This window comes from Azolla caroliniana, unplaced genomic scaffold (assembly GCF_043228905.1).
Source record: "Azolla caroliniana isolate FFs.n. ecotype wild unplaced genomic scaffold, voAzoCaro1.0.p SCAF_5, whole genome shotgun sequence".
In the NCBI taxonomy this organism is placed as follows: Eukaryota; Viridiplantae; Streptophyta; class Polypodiopsida; order Salviniales; family Salviniaceae; genus Azolla; species Azolla caroliniana.
In genome coordinates, this window is record NW_028230440.1 from 12,951,256 (window position 1) to 12,971,698 (window position 20,443).

General features: G+C 40.6%; 1 protein-coding gene and 1 non-coding gene across 2 annotated transcripts; one reads left to right on the forward strand and one right to left on the reverse strand.

Moving 5' to 3' along the window:
* Window positions 1–9,349: 9,349 nt before the first annotated feature.
* On the reverse strand, window positions 9,350–13,471 carry LOC147864175 (uncharacterized). Its single transcript, XM_087319276.1, has 2 exons — window positions 11,743–13,471; window positions 9,350–9,833 (listed from the first exon to the last, which is right to left on the reverse strand). Exons 1-2 carry the CDS (start codon window positions 12,348–12,350, stop codon window positions 9,350–9,352), a joined length of 1,092 nt encoding a protein of 363 aa, XP_087175402.1. The 5' UTR covers window positions 12,351–13,471.
* Window positions 13,472–19,884: 6,413 nt separating this feature from the next.
* On the forward strand, window positions 19,885–19,958 carry TRNAM-CAU (transfer RNA methionine (anticodon CAU)). Its single transcript has one exon. It is a non-coding gene; the product is annotated as a tRNA-Met (tRNA).
* Window positions 19,959–20,443: the final 485 nt, after the last annotated feature.

Here is a 20,443-nt window from a genome sequence, read left to right on the forward strand (position 1 = left end):
TTAGGACAGATCCAGTGGCACAGCCGGATGCTCCGTCACTTGGCTGACTTGGCTACACCATTACACGCCGCGGTACATTGGACACCGTTCCAATGGACGGATACGGAGGATAAGGCATACAATGCCCTGAAGGTTCTTTTGTCGCAAGCACCCATCGTGCAGCCTCCGGATTGGAGCAAGGAATTTCATGTGTTCGTGGACGCTTCCGACATCGCTATCGGCAGCGCCTTAATGCAACTTACGGAGCCTAAATGGTACCGGCCGGTATATTACGCCAGTCGGAAGCTGTCCCAAGCGGAGAAGAACTATTCAACGACGGAACGGGAGGCCCTGGGCATGATCTACAGTGTAACAAAGTTTCGTCATTACCTATTGGGAAGGAAGTTCTCCTTTCATGTGGATCACTCGGCGCTCCTGTACTTAGTGTCCAAAGCGTCCCTGACCGGTAAGTTGGCCCGTTGGACCTTGCTGTTGCAAGAGTTCGAATTCGAGATTTTCCACCGGCCCGGTATCCAGCATGCCGTAGCAGACTACCTGAGCCGGTTAGAGTCCGGAGAATCAGGCGACGGAGTATCGGATGAATTCCCGGACGCAGAGTTATTCCGTATCACCCCGGAAACGGCAGCGGACGACACGGTGGCATCAGAAGATAGGTGGCTGACAAACATGCACTAGTTCCTAAGCACGGGCCTGCCACCGGAGGAAATGAACCGGGACGAGAGGAAACGACTGGCGGTGCAGAGCCGCAATTTCTGTCTGTTACGGGACACTCTCTACCACAAAGGAGTAGATGGAATATGGAGACGGGCAGTCCGTAGTGACGAGAAACAAGTAATCTTACGGGAAGCACACTGTGGGGTTGCCGGAGGACACTATGCCGGGGAAGCGACGGCAAGGAAAGTATGGCAGAGCGGCTTATGGTGGCCCACAACGTTAAAAGACGTCGTCAAGTATGCTAAGGAATGTGACCTATGCCAACGAATGGGCCAGCCTACGGAGCAAGCCCGGATGCCACACCAACCGGTACTTCCACTAGAGCCATTCCAGAAGTGGGGGTTGGATTTTGTCGGACCGTTCAAGCCACCGGCAATGAGAACGGGTAATCGTTATGTCATCGTGGCAACGGATTATTGCACTAAATGGGTGGAGGCTAAGGCCTTGAGAGACAATACCGCGTCATCCACAGCAAAATTCCTGTACGAGAACATTTGGTGCCGATATGGATGTCCGATTGAATTAATCAGCGACCAAGGAGGGCACTTCCTCGGCCAGGTAGTGGAAAGCTTAACAACGTTCTATGCCGTGGTCCATAAACGGAGCACACCGTACTACCCACAAGCGAACGGGTTAGCAGAGTCCACCAACAAAACGCTGCAGAACATTCTCCGCAAAATCGTCAATGAAAACCGGACGGACTGGGATACAAAGCTCCATAGCGCGCTATGGGCGTACCGAACGGCATACAAAACAAGTATCCGGACAACGCCGTTCCGGCTAGCGTTCGGCTTAGAGGCGGTCATGCCGGTGGAATTTCAGGTACCAAGCTTACGGATCCAACTACGGGAGCGGCTGAATGAAAAGGAGTCAGAGGAAATGCGGCTAGCAGCACTATGCGAACTGGAGGAGCAACGGCTGGCTAGCATCCTACACATGGAACTGGAGCAACGACGACGGAAAGCGTTCGTTGACCGTCACCGGAAAGGTAATGAAAAGATGTTCGAAATCGGGAAGCCGGTGCTAGTATTCCAAACAAGGATGGGCAAGATGCCGGGTAAACTCCGGTTCAGATGGACATGCCCGTATTGGCTGACACGGGATTACAACGGGTCCTATCAGTTAGGGACGCTTGCCGGTGAAGTACTAGGCAAGTGGGTCAACGGATTTAGATTAAAGCCCTATAAAGGACCGATGCCAAAGAACCCGTTTATGCAGACCACCGGCACTATACCGGGAACGGTACGGATGGAAGAAAAAGACGACGGGGAACCCGTAGCAGAGGCGAAGGAAGACACGGCAACCCGTAAGGAAAACGGTAAGGGTCCGAAGGGACCTACGGATGTGTAAGATCACATACCGTCATTAATAGAAAAAAAAAAAAAAAAAAAAAAAAAAAAATCATTAAAAATCAAGGTATGAACGGGCGTGAAAGCAAGGAACGAAAAGGTACGTAGTGGGCATTTAAGAGCCGCCACGTTACTTAATACTAAATCGGTACACAACGTGCGCATGCTCGAAAAAAGGCGCCAAGACGCACAGAGAAAAAGAAGAGCGCATGGAGACCTTCTTTTTTCGCGAGCCAAGAAGCACAGAAGCACCAAGGCAGTGGAAGCTTAGCAAACGCGAACCTGCACTCAGAGAACCCCCGCGTTCAGAACGCTCTCTCTCTCGCTCTCACTCTCTTCACCACTCTTCCTCGCCATCTTTCCTCGACCTCGAAGCAGACATGGAACCACAAACGCTGTCGGAAGCGGCCAGGAAATGGTTCAGGCAACACGGACTGGATGGGTTCTTGACCATCATGGAGGCACCACCGCACAGAGAAGCCGACCGGGTCATCAAGGAGCTCGCCATAGAGGTCATCACCGAGGAAGCGATCCGTGCGCTAACAGGCCTTCCGGAGGGAGGTATCTTTCAGATCGATAACCCAACCTCGGAGCAACTCATCCGATATTTCGGAGAGTACTCTGTTGCCGGAAAAGGCTATCGAACGCAGGGCGGCGAAGATCCGCTATTCAGGGAGATAGCTCGAGTGCTCCATGAGTACGGCCACGTGTACCCCCGACCCCCTGTCATGCCAAAAAATCGGGCAGGGATGATCATAGCCACCTATGAAGGGATCAAGGTGGACTGGCCGGTGTTGATTGCAGACGGTTTGTGCACGGCAATCGACATGGTACGAGGAAAGGACGGCAAGGAGGGCCGGAAGCTATGGCATGCCGTAGCTCAGTGGATAACATTGCTCGTGCCGCCGATCGAGACCGTTCAGCCAAAGAAGCGGCCAAGATTATCGGAAGGAAGCACCTCGAAGCCGGCGTCCAAACGACAGCAGCTGCTGGCGTCGAAGGCGACGAAAGGGAAGAAACGGGTCCCAGAACCGGAGGAGGTGTCACCGGTCCGACCCGTTAAGATAACCATACGGCGACCGGGACAGAAGGAACCGGAACCCTTGACGGCACAGAAACATGCCGTTACCCAGGAAGAGGAAACGGAGGAGGCAGAAGAGCACCTCCAACGACGGTCAAGAAGTAGGACCGCAGGGACAGCGGGGGAGCGTTCGTACCCGCAAGAGGAAGAAACGACGCCCCCAACTCAACCTGAGCAAACCGCAAGGGAGGAACCGGAATCGGTGCGTATGGAACCGGCCTTGTCAACTTCTATAGAAGAAGTCATTCCAACGGCTCCGGAGACGGCGAGAACCGGAACTCAACAGCCGGCGAGCCCAGCCAGCACACACGACGGCCAAGGAGTAGGACCAGTACAGCAGCAAGGCACCAGTAGCATGTGGCTACGGTGGGTAGGCGAGCAGATCGCCGGAGCGGTCGAGTACATAGAGGCGGAGGAGAGAGCGCACAACGAACGGTTGCTCGTCACAACCGTAGATCTAGAGACGGCCCGGTCCAGAATCCGGAGCCTTGAACAAGACTTGGACATGGTCACAAGGGAAATGGCTCAATTCGCTTTGACAACACAAGTCCAAGCACCGGTGACTCCGGGCAATGTACAGAATAAAGCGTCCGATCAACCTGTACATAGCAATCAGACCCCGGCAACGGAAGCCGTTCCGGAGAGAAATGCGGCACAAGCCCAAGAGCTTGCGGACTTAAAGGATGAGCTAGCTGCCCAAGAAGCGCTGAGGAGCCGCGAAAGAGAGTTGAAGACGGCAGCGGAGGCAGAACTCAAAAAGACTGCTGAGAATCTACGCCGGGCCGAGGAGAGCTTACGGAAGGGCCACCAAGCGTACGACCGGCTCAAGGAAGAAAAGGAGAAAATGCTGCAAGAGAAGGACAGGCTCCGGAGGAACGCCGAAACAGAAGTAGAGCGCCTGAAAGAGGAACTCCGGCAGGTAAAGGACCGGGAGGACCGGAACCATCGCCAGATCAACGGCAAGCTCAAACAAAAAACGGAGGAATTTGAGCAATTGCACCGGGAGTATAAACGGTTGCAAACGGAGCACAAGGAACGGACGGATGAGCTCCGGCAAGCAGTTGATCGGACCGCAACCGCATTCGCCAAGGAACAAGCGGAAACCAGAAGACGGTTGGAAGAGGCGGAGAAGGTTCGGACAGAGCTCCTCAGGCAACAGCAGGCGGAAAAAGAAAGAGCGGCGGAGGTACTGCAGAGGCTGCAAACAACATATCAAGGGCAGCTGACGTGCTACAGAGAGCAGGCGGAGGATACGACTAATCTCATCAAGCAGTTGAAGGAGGAGCGACAAGTGGTGGAAAGTAGAGCGCAAATGGGAGCAAGTCGCATCCAGGACATCATGCGGGCCTGGTTGAACCAGACCAAGAGCTTGATTGACAACGGTTCCATCAAATGGTGGACCAAGTGGGCCACGAACGCGGCGGAACTCCAATTGCTCCGGGCCGACGTAGAGAACCGGCGGAAGGAGGGAGATGATTGCTATATGCTGACTTCCGAAGACTTCACCGGCATAAGAGATGAGCTGGCCGAAGACTTTCAAGCCTTGGCAGACGACCAACTAGGGCAAGTCCGGCAACTTGTAGCTCAGCTGGACGACGACAGGCTGGAGGCGCAGATCCAGTTTGAAAGCTAGGAGAGGTCCCGGATCCGGGGAGAGAAAGAACGAGAACCGGTTACGGTCAACCTCAGTGATGAGGAACCGTTACTGGAAGGAGACCGGACCGGAAGCAGACAAACGGAGCAGCCGGAGTCAGAGAAACAAACGGAGCAGCCGCCTATAGAGCAGCCGGAACAGCCTCAGTCCCAACCGCAACCACAGCAGCAGCAGCAAGCACAGCCGCAACAACCACAACAAGAAGAACAAGTGGAAATTCTGGAACAAAGTATTTTGGACAATTTGGGTGAACAATGAAGGGGCCGAGAAGGGTTCGACGTACAAGGTACTGTCCCACGGGCGTGCCATGTGTTACCGGCCGGCAAGGAGTCCAAAATACGGAGTGAAGGAATTAATTAAATATGGTTGTAAATGAGCATAGTGTGGACGGACGGACTGGAAACGGTATGTCGTTCCAGATCCGGACGGATCCCGAATAGGTGCGATAGGCACCGTTTTGTACTACGGGCCGGAAACCTATTTAAAGGTCCGGACCCCATTGTAATCGGAGCGGATAATTAATAGAGCATATGGTGTTATACTTCTGTGTTGATTTCCGTTCTGTACTTATTGTGATATCTTACGCGTGTAATTAACCAAAGCAATCTAATCGTGTAACCTACGTAAGTCGGTGTAATCGTTGAATCTTAATCCTATGCCGTAATCACCCTTTGGTGAAGTGTCTCCGTGACACCTTGTGTTAGGCCTTGTCCGGCCAGCGAATAACAACCTCTCTTTTCATACATACCCCCGGTTTCCTCTCTCATTGTTGCTTCAACATAATCGCTACTAGCGTTTTTTCTGCTCATCGAGTTTCTGGATTCAACAAAACTTAAAAATCACCTTTTCATTTTGACTTCCTTGACATGATTCTGAACCACTACCCAACACCATCCCCATAAGTTTGGTTTGATCCTAATAGTTTCACGATCTTTCTCACGCACAACGATGTGTTGAACAACTTCAACGAGCCTACGTGTCAAATATCCAACATCCGATGTTTGTACCGCGGTATCCACAACTCCTTTGCGAGCACCATAACAAGAAATAATATATTCTGTCAGGGATAAGCCTTCACGCAAGTTCCTCCGGATAGGTAAATCGATCACTTGACCTCTTGTGTCTGACATGAGTTCTCTCATGCCAAGCTATTGGTGAACCTGAGATACGCTTCCACGGGCACTTGAGAAAGACATCATATGAACTAGATTCAAAGGATCGATCATCTTGAAACTTGGATTCATTTCTCGTTTCGAACATTCACTTGTGGCATACCAGGCTTCAACTGATTGACGCAACTTTTCTACGGCATGCAGACTCCCATACTGATAATATTGCTCCGAGATGTAGCCCTATCTCTCCGCGTCTTAAACGAGCCATCCTTTGGAGGGTACTGTTGAAAGATCGTCAATGCCTGATGATACAGATGCTTTTGTGGCTTGTTGAAAGCCTAAAACTTTAACTTGATCTAGAATGTTTGTTGTAGATGCAATTCCGAAACAAATAACTAACTTGCTAATGAGTTGCCTCATGACGACCTTATCTTTCGTCTTGTTGTAGAAGGGTAATTCAGCTTGATCTGCCATGATAAAAACCTCGACTTTATTTTCTTCTTCTCCTACTCCTTACTGATTATCAACCAACAGATTGAGAATCGAATCATTCAATGATTGAAAGTAAGAAGCTTCCTTACCCTTTGTTACCACAAAAATAAGGAATTCACAGGTTCAACTCCTGTTGGATGCAAACAGAAAAAAAGAAAGTAAGAATAGTAGATATATAAATATTCTCGAATAGAATAATTAGAAAAATTTAATGTGTATTTTTAACCTTTTCAATTTTGTAGACTATAGAAGAACTATTAAAGGAGAGAAAAAGAGAATAAATGAATGGCAAGGGAGATACTACGGATAAATTGAAAAATCAAGTACTTACTAGGAAATCTATTCATTTGTTATAGAACAACCAATACACTTTTGATGTAGATCCAGAAATAACAAAGGTTGAGATGAAGAAGTGGGTTGAACTTTTCTTCAACGTTGAAGTGAGAGGCATTAATAGTCTTTGATTACTTGGCACAAAGAAGAAACAAAAAAAGACAAATAGGATGGAATTTCCAAGTTACACGCGTCAAAAATGAATGATTGTTACACTCCAAGATAAATATTCTATCCCATTATTTTTCAACTAAAAAAATGTTGTTGCTAACGATAAAAAAGAGGAAGAATAAGTATGGCTATATGATTTTTTAAGGCACATATACCGGCACGCGTAATCAAGTTGTTTCATGTTTCATCGAAATAACAATGTTAGAACCCGAAAAGATGTTGACTTGCCGTAATGTATCTAGAAATGAGTGCCATCATGACTGGAAAGCCAGTCCCAAAACCGAATACTGTTCCAGAATCTTTTCGATTGCTAGTCTGAGAATTACGATGCATGGGCCTGAATTTGAAACACGAGTTTGTGTTTGAAGAAGATTCAGGTAGGGGAAGCAAGATATTTGATACTCCATAGAAGTAAAAAAAACACCAATTGAAACTTTTTATCTTACGATTCATGACACTAATTATCAAAAACTTTGTATTGGACTAGCTTCCCCCAAACAGATTCGTAGTTGGGCCGAAAGAAGGTTACCTAATGGAGAGACTGTTGGTCAAGTTGCTTAACCTTATACATTGCATCATAAGACCCATAAGCCAGAGCGAGATGGTTTATTCTGTGACAGAATTTTTGGGCCAATAAAAAGTGGAGTTTGTGCCTACGGTAACTTATCGAGGAATCCTTGATCATGTTTTTTTAATCCACCAGTAACTCCTTTTTCTATTTTTATTTTTTCCCTTATTCCTACCTATCTGTGATAGAATCTACACTCCCACAAGATGGATAGAATATAAATAAGTTGATAGAAACTATTACTACATAGTAGAGAATTTTTATGAGTTTTTTCGTTCCTAACAGGCATTTTTTCTATATCTTGGGTTAATTTCTTTGGTTGATTTGATATGTCAAAAGCTTCTGAAGGAATGAAACAATCTTTTTTACAAAAATATAACAACCAAAAAGATATATTTTGTTATTGAAGTGACTACGTTGGCAATCGACAAAATTTATCATACTTTGTTAGACCTACCCCTAAAAAAGAGAACTTTTTAAATTTAAATAGGTTGATATAAAAATTGAATTTACATGCATATATAAATATTTAGAAAAAAATCTCTCTATACATTTCCTTGTTTTACTCGTACAAAATCAGTCGCACAAACGAAATTCCGGTAGATTGTCTCGAAATGCACGACAAGGGCTAGTTAACAATACAAATAAAGGTTCGGAAAGGTTGTTATGTCTTCCGGATACCTGTTAGATATAGCAAATAATGGTTCAATCTATATGGGATTATACCTATAAAGTCTGAACTGTTTTTAGAGCGAATCACATCCTTCATATACATCGGGAGTCCATTGATGAAATGGAACGAGCGAGAGCTTAAAAGCCATCCCCGCCAAGACTAATGCAAGGGATATATGGATTGGCAAAGGATCAAGCATATTGTTTAGCAAGAGCTCATGAATGATCGAAAGAGCAACGGGTTTATCCTCCCAGCGTATCATGTTTGCCAAGGGCGTACGTTCATGGGCCCAAGCCAGGGTTTCAATAAGCTCTTGCCAGTATCCACACCATGAAATCAAGAATATAAATCCAGTAGCCCACACAAGATGTCCAAATAGAAACATCCATGCCCATACGGATAGACTGTTCATACCAAACGGGTTGTAGCCGTTAATTAGTTGCGAGGAGTTAAGCCATAGGTAATCCCTCAACCATCCCATCAAATAAGTAGAAGATTCATTAAATTGAGCAACATAACCTTGCCACAAGGTTATATGCTTCCAATGCCAATAGAATGTAACCCATCCAATTGTGTTCAGCATCCAGAAAACAGCTAAGTAAAAAAGCGTCCCAAGCCGAAATGTCGCAAGTGTCACCCCTGCCTTGACAGTCATGGAGTCCACATACGGATTCTCTAAGACATTGGGATAGCTACTTCTGCATCTCCCAATAAAGAAATCCCTTTTGATTCTTGGAATGAAATTGCTTCTAGCACAGTCCCATACAGGTGAGTTAGAGTGTTCTAGAAGCTTTGGTGCATTCGTTTCATCGGAGATATATCTCGAAATACTTTCATTAATATCTTTGTTTGAATCCCCCCCACAACTCAAACTATCTAGAAGCAGATTCCAAATCTGCCTACCAGTAGTGGCAAGAACATCATTCGATAATCTTGTTCGGGCAGATTTGATGTGGGGTAACCCAACGAAAGGCGGATTCCCTACGAGTTCTAACGAGATTGACGAGCCTATGGATTTGTAATCAACAATAAATGATCTAGGCTCAACGATTAAACCATTTTTTCCCTTGAGAGTCCTTCTTTTGAGGAAGGATATCTATGTTGCCTTAGTGTTGAGATCTAGATATGAGATATCTTCTAAAAATAAGTCTTATAATATATAAAGTAAAGGTACAAGGTTCAAATCCCAGTGTGCTTGATCCTCAACATTCCCTCTCAAGCACATTAAGATCATAAAGACCAAGTTTTCTTCTAAACTTGAAAAACTTCTCTTTTGGTAATGGCTTGGTGAAGATATCAACAACTTGATCCTCTGTTTTGATATGTCTCAAATCAATGAGGCCTTCGACTATCTTTTCACAAATGAAATGATAATGAACCTCAATATGTTTTGTACGAGCATGAAAAATAGGATTCTTTGCTAACAAGATAGCACTTATGTTATCACAATAGATAACTAATGGTCTTTGTATTTTGACTCCAAGATCCTTTAATAACATCTCTAACCATGTAGCTTCAGATGTAGGTTGGGTTGTAACTCTATACTCTACTTCTGTGGTGCTCAATGCAACAGTTGGTTGTTTCTTTGACAACCGTGGCACAACTCCACTACCAAGTGAACAACAATATCCACTTGTACTTCTTCTTGTCTCTTTATCTCCAGCCCAATCTGCGTCACAAAAGAAACTAGGAGACACCTTATCATTAAAATACAAAAGACCATATTCTAATGTTCCTTTTATGTATCTTAGAATTTTTTTTACTCTCACCATATGCGCTTTCATAGGCTCTTGCATATATCTAATGACAATACCAACTGCAAATGCAATATCTGGTCTTGTTATTGTCAAGTACATAAGCTTTCCAACTATCTGTTGATACATCTTGACATTTGTAAGAGCATCATTTTTAGTAGCATCTAACGTCATTCTTTCTTGCATTGGTGTTTGCATTGGCTTACAATCATACATACTAAATTCTTTTAGCATATCAACCATATACTTTTTCTGAGAAAGCATCCAACCATTAATACATTTAATCACTTCAATGCCCAAGAAGTACTTAAGCTCTCCTAAATCCTTCATCTCAAACTCATTTGACATATTATGTTTTATTTTTTGTACAAGATCATCATTATCACATGTTATAATTAGATCATCTACGTATAAAAAAATAATGATTTTACCATTTGTACCATCATTCATAAAAACTGATGCGTTTGTACAACTTTGCTTGAAATTCATACTTTTCAAGTAGTTTCCCAACCTTTCAAACCATATTCTTGGTGATTGTTTTAGTCCGTATAAGCCCCTCTTCAATTTGCACACATAATCAGGGTTAACATTATCCTAAAAACCATGTGGTTGTTCCATGAACACTTCTTCCTTCAAAATACCATTCAAAAAAGCATTTTTCACATCGATCTGATATAAATTCCATTTTAGAGATGCTGCTAAAGAGATAACAACCCTAATAGAGGCCATTTTAGCTAATAGTGAAAATGTTTCTTCATAATCTAGACCATATGTTTGAGAATAACCTTTAGCCACTAATCTTGCTTTACATCTATTCAAAGTACAATCAAAATTGAACTTAGACTTATATACCCACTTACAACCAGTTACCTTTTTATCATTCGGTCTAGGCACTAACTCCCATGTATCATTCTTGTATAATGCATCAATTTCTTCCTACATAGCATACTTCCATTCTCTATTCTTATATGCATCTTCAAAACAATTAGGCCATAAACAGATAATGTTGTGCAATGCAACTATCATATATTAACATCTGAACAGGTTTTCTTATTCTACTAGATCTTCTTAATTGTGAAGTTGTCCCACAATTTATGTCAGCTTCTTCAACGTAATTATCTATTTTCTCATTCTTGGTATCAACATCATTTTCGCAATCCACGCTACTTAGCTTACTTGACAAATGTATTTGCACATCACATTCTAATGTTTTCCTATTTTGCATTTCATCAAATTTTACACTCTTTGAGATGTAAAACTTCTCATCATCTATATCAAAACATCTATATCCATTTTTTATGACATCAATACCGAGGAAAATACACTTTATAGCCTTTTCATCAAGCTTCTTCCTTACTTGACTAGGAACATATACATAGCAAATACATCCAAAAACTTTTAATGTATCAACTCGAGGCTTTTTATTATAAAACAATTCATAAGGAGTATTATTACCAATTATGGTTGTTGGCATTCTATTTATCAAAGTCACTGCATAGTGACAAGCATCAGCCAAAAACCTTTTTGACAAATTTACTTCAAATAGCATAGCTCTAGCTGTCTCTAGTATATGTCTATTTTTCCTTTCTACAACTCCATTCACTTGAGGAGTGTATCTAGGTGTGACTTGCCTTATAATACCATTTTCTATTAAGAACTTATCAAATTCATTTGACATATACTCAGTTCCTCCATCACTTCGAAGCATTTTTATTTTTCTATTACATTGATTCTCAACCATTTGCTTGAATTCAATGAGCTTTGTAAAAATGTCACTTTTCTTTTTTACAAAGTATATCCACACCATTCTAGAATAATCATCAATGAATGTTACAAAATACCTTGATCCTCCAATGCTTGCTACTTGTGAAGGACCCCAAACATCTGTATGAACCAACTCCAATGGGTGCTTGAAAGTTGGATTCCTCATCGGCATTACCGTCCTTGTGAACTTTGCTTTACAACACGACTCACAAAAAGGTAGAACACAATCTCTATTAAACTTTGGCAATCCATGAACCAAATCATTATTACTCATATTTAACAATCTTTTTGCACTCACATGTCCCAATCTTTTACGCCACAACTCAAACTCATTTTTTTCATTTGCAATCATGCATTTCTTTTCTGTGTCATTCAATATGAACATTCGTCCTACTTTTCTTCCGGTTACAAACACTTCTCCCGTGTTTGAATTTGTTATGGTACATCCATACTTATTAAACAATACATCCATATCTTTCTCAACTAGTTGACCAATAGAAATTAAATTCTTTTTAACACCAGGTACGTACCACACATCTTTTAGCATTTTGGACATGTCATTCGACAAATGCAATTGAACATCTCCACAACTTTTTACATCATAACATGTATCATCACCCATACAAATTTCAATTGGAGTGGACAAACCCTTTGTTGCATCAAACAAACCACAATCTCCAGTCATGTGATGTGAACAACCAGAATCAAGATACCAAGCATTATTTGCATTCTTACCAATTGTAACTGCAAGTGCATTTTTGTCACATGTATTCTCATCATGTTCATCTACTTGAGTAATACTACTGGATGCATAATTACTTTCACTATATTTTCCATTATTTATATCACTTTGTCAAATCCAACAGTCTTGCACATGATGCCCAATCTTATTACAATAAAAACACTTAATAGTTGAGGCTAAATAACCATGAAAATTACCTTGATTATTCTGAAATTTTCGTCCTCTTTGTATTCTCCCTCTCCCTCTAATATTATTGTTATTGTAGTTCTCACCTTCTTGTTTATTTTCATTGCAAATTTGTTCATTTTGCCATCTTCCACGAGCTTGATTTCTTCCTCGTTGTTGCCACCTTCCTCCTCTTCCTCTTAGAGATTTTCCTCTATTAGCATAGAAAGATGGTTCTTCACTCCAATCCTTACCACTCTTTGATGAACTTGTAATTTGTTCTTCTTGTAGCAGCTTAGGAATCAACTCATTAAATGATGGTATTCCAGCAACATAAATGGATGTTTTAAATATATTAAAGTTTGATGGCAATCCTTTCAAACATACATGCACAATATCATCATCATCCACAATACAATCTATCAATGCCAAATCATCCACAATTTTCTTAATTTTTCCAACATAATCCATGATTGTCATGTTTCTATCCATTTTAACATTTTGTAATTGCTATTTTAGTTGCATTTTTCTAGGCGAAGATACATTCGAAAAAAACTTTTCTAATGTATTCCACATTTCCTTAGTAATATTACAATGCTTTATATGTGGAATCAAAGATGATGAAAGAGTGTTTGAAAGTATTACCATGGCTTGTGCATCCTTTTTATTCCAATCTTTTGCATCCTCAATAACACCCGATTCTTTTTCCTTTCCCTTTCTATCTTCTTCTTTTATTGTAGGACTAGGTTTATCATTAACAACTATATGCCACAATTCTTCTGCTTTTAAAAACAACATGACTTTATACTTCCATGATGCATAATTATCTTTAGTCAATTTTTCAAGTTTCGCTACTTGAACAGACATATTGAATGCAAGTACATAAGGATCTTAATTAAAAATGTTTACCAAAAAATTGTTGTTGTTGAAGAGCTTGCGTGTTCGTGATAGCTTGATGCTTGACGGCCTTTCGATATGTCGTTGCGATAATCGTAGAAGAAATTACTTATTGTTGAGATGCTGATATTGATAGTTGAGATGAGGAAGAAAAGGTTGTACAAAAGTTGGCTATGGTGTTGAGATGTTGATATTGATGGTTGAGTTTGTGGAGAAGTAATAGAGAAATGATGGGAGAAATGGTTGATTATGGCTCTGATACCATGTTGAGATCTAGATATGAGATATCTTCTAAAAATAAGTCTTATAATATATAAAGTAAAGGTACAAGGTTCAAATCCCAATGTGCTTGATCGTCAACACTTAGTTTTAATACCAAGTAATTTCGATAAGAGAATAAGCTTCGAAAGACCTATAGGATTCAACTTCTCGGTGTAATAATCGATCGTATCTATCACAAATTTTTGGCGAGTAACTTCAGTAACAATCGTTTTGTAAAGAAGTAAAACATTGAGAAATTTATGAGGATACTTCTCGTTATTCCGAGTGATTTTGTTGATACTAGTACCAACACTACCTAGTAGTTGGCTTCTCGTTTTTGATAAACCACAAATCGATTTATCTAAGTCATACTTTAGTTTTAAAGATACTCTCCCGAAAGAGGGGAAAGAAGAATCTCCGATTGTATCGAGCCATCAGGACCTTTGTTACAAGCATCGGGAGTTAAGTGGGATCTCCGAAAGGTTGATAATTATGAATGTTATGATAAATTGGATTGGCAAATCCAATCAAAAAAAGAAGGAGATTACTTGGCTCGTTACTTGGTAGGAAAGAAGAATCTCCGATTGTATCGAGCCATCATGACCTTTGTTACGAGCATCGGGAGTTAAGTGGGATCTCCGAAAGATTGTGTTAATCGGCTAATTACTAACTACTACCGATACAGAAGAGTGAACGTCGCTACCCAACGTTCTAACAAGGAATTGTGTTTTACGAACGGAAATATACTATATTAATCGGTAATTACCGTGATCGTTACTTAGTTATAAATTAGGAAGATTGCACTTAACAACATAGACAATAGAAAGAACACAAAATCCGTACATGATATTCCTAACTTAAACTTATATTACTAAATAAACGACCTTTCTTACAATGCCTTCGGTTCCCTTTTATAGGTATACCGAAGGTCTTTTCTCATCAAGAACTATTCCTACTTACTATCAAGAATTACAAAATTATCTAACTAACTTAGTTCTCTTCGTTCACTGCTGAGTCATTGATCCGAACAGTCGATCCGAACCGACTCCGTTTTCGACGCTTTCCCACTTGTTCGGTAAAACTGACTGTCCGGGTTCGGGTAACAGATTGATAATTATGAATGTTATGATAAATTGGATTGGCAAATCTAATAAAAAAAAGAAGGAGATTAGTTGGCTCATTACTTGGTACGAATCAACAAGGTCAGCCGATCCGGCTTTCAAGCATCAGTATACGCCTAAGACGTGGATGACCCTGATAGATTATTCCTAACATGTCATAAGATTCCCGTTCCTAAAAGTCAGAACTTTTCCAAACCCAAAAGAATGAAGGAATTATAGGGTTTTCTCTTGGAACAAAGATCTTTGTACAAACCTCCTCAGGTTGATCCGCCTCGTCCTGCATCTGCGTGAGGTGATACACACTAACTAAAACCCCCCCTGTGTAGCATCATATGCACATTGGGAATGTAGGTAGTTGAAACAAAAAATGTATGGAGCAACAACTTTAACCTGCGAAGTTTCGACACCTCTGTAATCATAACCTAGGGGTCTGTGAGCGAATCCGTGTTTGGTCAACCAAGCGGATAATTGACCCTGCGTCGTCTTGGTGTCAAACATTTGTATATCGATTAAAACCTCTCTTCTGTTTCTATACCCAAAAAAACTATTAACTCATCAGCTTCCGATATTGATTATTCTGAAAGCTGATCTTTTACTATTATTGAATCTAACGAGACCAAAAAAGCATCTAACGAGGACTCTCTACCCCAATCATCTAGTTGTTGGTTGTATTCACCAGTGTGAATGCTAGGTACTAAATGGAGGTGATGATTCATACCAAAGTACTTTTTTCGAGTAGAACTAGAAGCTCGATCCTTGTTCCTATAGTTATTCTCTTGAGTCACTTTTTTGTGAAGTTTAGTCACAACATCAATAATAGCTTCAGGTCTAGGTGGACAACCCGGCAAATAAATATCTATAGGAATTAATTTATCTACCCCGTGAACAATGTTGTAGAAATCTGTACTAAACATACCTCCTGTAATTGTGCAGGCTCCCATAGCAATTACGTATTTTGGTTCAAGCATCTGTTCATATAACCTGACCAGGGATGGAGCCATTTTCATAGTTATCATACTGGTTGTCACGATGAGGTCAGCTTGTCTGGGGCTGGACCTAGGTACTAAGCCATATCGGTCGAAGTCGAATCGCGAACCTATTAGTGAAGCTAACTCAATAAAACAACAGGTAGTACCGTATAATAGTGGCCACAAACTTGATAGTCTAGACCAATTTGAAAAGTCCTTAATACTAGCTAAAAAAATTGAGTTTGACGTGCCCTGATCAAGTAACAAAGACTCTATTGAATAGAGAAGGGAATTCTGGGGGGGTTTATCTTTGTCACTGCTTTTTCCATTCGAATATTCAGTAATTGAGACTGTTCCGATGCCCTTTAAAAGAATATGCTCGAAAAACAGAAGAAGGGTGTAGATCTTTTTCTGATTCATTTTTTACTTCTTGCTCGGTCAAACTAGTAGCATTGGATATTTGCTTTGTTAGAGACTTCATGTGGTTTTACTTCGAATGAACCATTTAGACAGTCTTATAGGCTTGCTGAATGGTTCATTTGTAATTTCTACCTAAATAGAAAGAAATTGAAATCGTTTTCAATCTGAAAGTACGGAATGTTCCGTAATCAATCAAGTTTTCTTTTAAGTGGACGACATTAATAGCTTTACCTCTTAATAGAGGCACGTCGATCTAAAAACCTATCTGATCTATAAAAGATTCAAAATTTTCTCTTTATACTATCCTATTAGGGATAGAGGGGCTCGAACCCTCACGGTTAAAAAACCAACGGATTTTCTTTCTACCACGATGTACATTGTTATGCTCGCCGAACGTGTAGAATGAGACTCTATCTTTATTCACGAAAAAGCTATCAATTGCTAATATTTGTGGAAGCTGTTTTTTTTAGTGCACCAGAAAGCAAGTTGAGCGAAGTAAAAAAATCGGAAGTAACAAGAATAAGGATAGATCCTTTAGATAGCAACTATATATATTGCAGCAAGGATCACACCCGATATTCATCCTACCCAACTACCCAACCCTCTCATCCGTTCCTGTACCTTATCTAATCCGATGGATGGTCGTAGTAGTCGTACGGTTAGTAACTCTCGGATTGTAAAGATTGAAAGATTGTTCGTTCGAATAGCTCCCGTCGAGTCTCTGGAGTCTGTACCTATCTCGCTTCGATGTCCGAAAGTCATTTAGCTGAAGTTAGATTTGGCTCAAGATTACCCGCAAAAAAATCATGGGTTCCCCTGAATATGGGAGTTGTCACTGGATCCGTTTCCACACCCAGGCTCGATCCGATTGAGTCCGTAGCGTCTAGCATTCCGCCATATCCCCTACTCTTGGTCCCCAAAAGACTGAAACACAAGTAACAATCAATCTGGTAGTTCGGGCTTTGGGTCATATTTCCATTTCCTATCAGAAATGATATGCTTTGTTTTAGAGATTTCTTTATCGTCTTGGTCAACGCCGCCGACTATGAAGAAGCTTATTGTTGATTGGAAACCTTCCCGATCCATTCATTCAATATTTCTATTTCTAGAAGATAGATTGCCAAAATCCAACAATATTTTAGGTATCAAAATACCACAAAATGTTCATTCAGAAAGTTTGATTCGATTGTTTCGAAGAAGTATACAGGATGCTCCATTTCTACATATTTTGAGATTGGCTTTACATAAATATTAAAAAATTTTGTTAACTTTGTTAACTCTGTTAATCTTTCAAGAAACAAGGGAATAAAAAATATTGCCAGTGTACCTTGGAATTTCTACATCTCTGAGATTGACTCAACAATATTGTTCCTAAAAAACCAGGTACATGGACCACAATCGAGATCTTTTAGATCTATCGATTGGAATAGCATTACTCGGAAGGGGGGGCGATGTAGTTGGTATGAATACCGATCGTATGGGACAAACATGCGTTTTTGCCTGAGTCAATTTTTTTTTCATTATGGAAGGTATAGAAATCATAGTATCTTGGCTATCGGGGGGGACTAAATACTTTGCAAGAAAATGGATCTGTTTTATTTCGACACTCCTCGAATCTTATTCTAATTCTTGTGTCAAATACAATCGAGTTTCTTTTGAAAGGCTATACAAAGATTCCTTTTTTTTCTTGGGTTATAACCTGGGTTTTCAATCAATATTAAGGAGAGTTCGCGTCAACAATGCATGAGGAGAACCCTACTTCATCCTTTTTGTGATCAATCAAGTATTTACGGAACTCCCGATTACACTTATGGTTAAGCTTATGGCAAGAAAGAATTCCTGCGATAGTGCCGGACATCCGATTAATAAATCAGCTTCGGTTACGCTTCTAGATCACGATATTTTGAATAGATTTTGACACATTTGGAGGATCCTATTTGTTTTTTATGGTGGTTCTACAAATCGAGATGGATCGCGTAGATCAAGGTATATTTTGCAATTATCATGCGATAAAACTTTGGCCTGTAAGCATAAAAGTACAACCCGTTCGTTGCAACGCAGATTTGATTCGGAAACTGTTTTAGGTAATAGTGTTAAGTATAATGAGATGACGTCTAATTTTTATCAAATGATCCAAGATCTTGGTATATGAACGTCATTCGACCCACCGTATCGACACTAGCAATATCGGAAATACAAAAATAGCTCCCCTCTCAATTGATACAATCAGAATTATCTCTCTTCTTAGTATTAGTAGAAAGTTGATCTTGAATCGATTCATAAAAAAATCTAATTGTTTTTGTCTTGCAGTTTACATAGACGCAAAAATACCTAGATAATACATTTGGTTGACCCTTCAATCAATTGCGCATAACACAATAATATAAAAATTATTATATTACCTTGATTTTCATTACGAATAAAACTTATTTTTCCCTTTCATTCGTTGATTTGCCAATTCTTCTGGAATCTATATTGATTCTCGGCTTAATCATGATTATTGCCACTGATTTATTGGATGAAGGAAGAGACAAAATTTTGCTTTGTAGAATCTCATTACTATCTCTGGTAATAAACATGATTCTTCTTTTGTACCAATGGGAGGTAAAGTCTTTTCCGGTTTTTCCTGAAAGTATTCAAGTTAGCACTTTTAGTAAAATATCTAGATTCTTTCTCTTGATTTGCTCACTATTATCCATTCCATTATCCGTTGATTATGTGCAATGTACAAAAAATGTTATGGTAGAATTTTCATTATTTGTAGGTTCGGGAGGAATGCTTATGCGTAGTGCCAATAATCTAGTAACAGTTTATGTAGCTTCAGAGTGTTTGGGTCCATCCTCTTATCTTTTATCAGGATAAGCCAAAAGAGATGTCAAATCGAACGAAGCGACTATGAAATTTCTATCGATGGGTGGGGTAAGTCCATCTCGGGTAAGTTCGGATAATCCATCCGTTTCTGAATTTACCTCCAAATCAACAGATTCTTTTTTTCTATTTTGAGTATGTCCGTGCCACTATTACCCCGTTGGGGCTAATCGCAAAATCAACCAAATTACAAGTTGATTCATAAAAAGAAAAAGGAAAAAAAAGTATATATACATTTTTTTCCTTTTTCTACCCACAAGTCGAGGGCAAATAAATATTTCCATAACAGATCTTATCCATGTTCTATGTTTAGAATAACATAACAATCTCATTCAACTGACTTGTGAATTACGGCAAGAAAGAGTCTTATTGAGAAGGAGAAAAGGAAAAAAGAATTAGTAAAAGAATATGAAGCTATTTGTCAATCTTTGAAACGACAAATTAGGATTAGTTCATCAATCCCGCAAAAGATAGAAATTTCTAAGCAGCTGCAATCTTTGCCGCGTAAAAGTGCGCCTACTCGTCTCCGTAACCGATCTTCCCTAACCAGACGACCCAGATCCAATTATCGAGACTTTGGTTTATCCAAACATGTACCTTGTGAAATGGCACATACTTGTTTGTTGCCTGCGGTAAAAAAATCAAGTTGGTAAATAAAGAGAAACTCTACTAATAAAGTATAAAAAAAGATATATATAGATTACATAGTTCTTTCGTTTTTCATGTTCAATGCAATTATTAAAGGATGTATAATAATTACATCGAAGGTATCGATTAGGCGGGGTAGAGCAGCTTGGTAGCTCGCAAGGCTCATAACCTTGAGGTCACAGGTTCAAATCTTGTCTTCGCAAAGGAGACCACCGATTCTTTCTCTATTGTTGGTGCAACAAGTCAAGCCCCCCGTCGAGCTTACCTAAAATTTCCGCTCATCTACTTAGTATTCGTTACTCAAGCTTCAACGGGCCTTTTTTGAGTAGTCTTGAATCCCTTTGCACGTGCCATCTACACCCCCGAAGGGAGGTTGGTTCCCCTCACTCTCTTCGGTTCGATCTTGTCCCTAATACGATTATTAATCTTCTTTGGATTTCCACTTTGAGAAACATCTGCGATGATTGGATTTCTATAACTTATCTATTCTTTAAAGGAGCTTTAATAAAAAGAAACCTCAAAAAAAAAAAAAAAAAGCATTTGAATCGGACTTTGATCACCCAATCAAGATTGTCAGATTAGACTCGTCTTTACGAAGCCTGATTGAAGGATTAATTGATTAATCCTGGAAGAGAACCCTCAGTATGTACATAGTACTTTTAATCCCGAGTTACAAAATTCTCCTCGA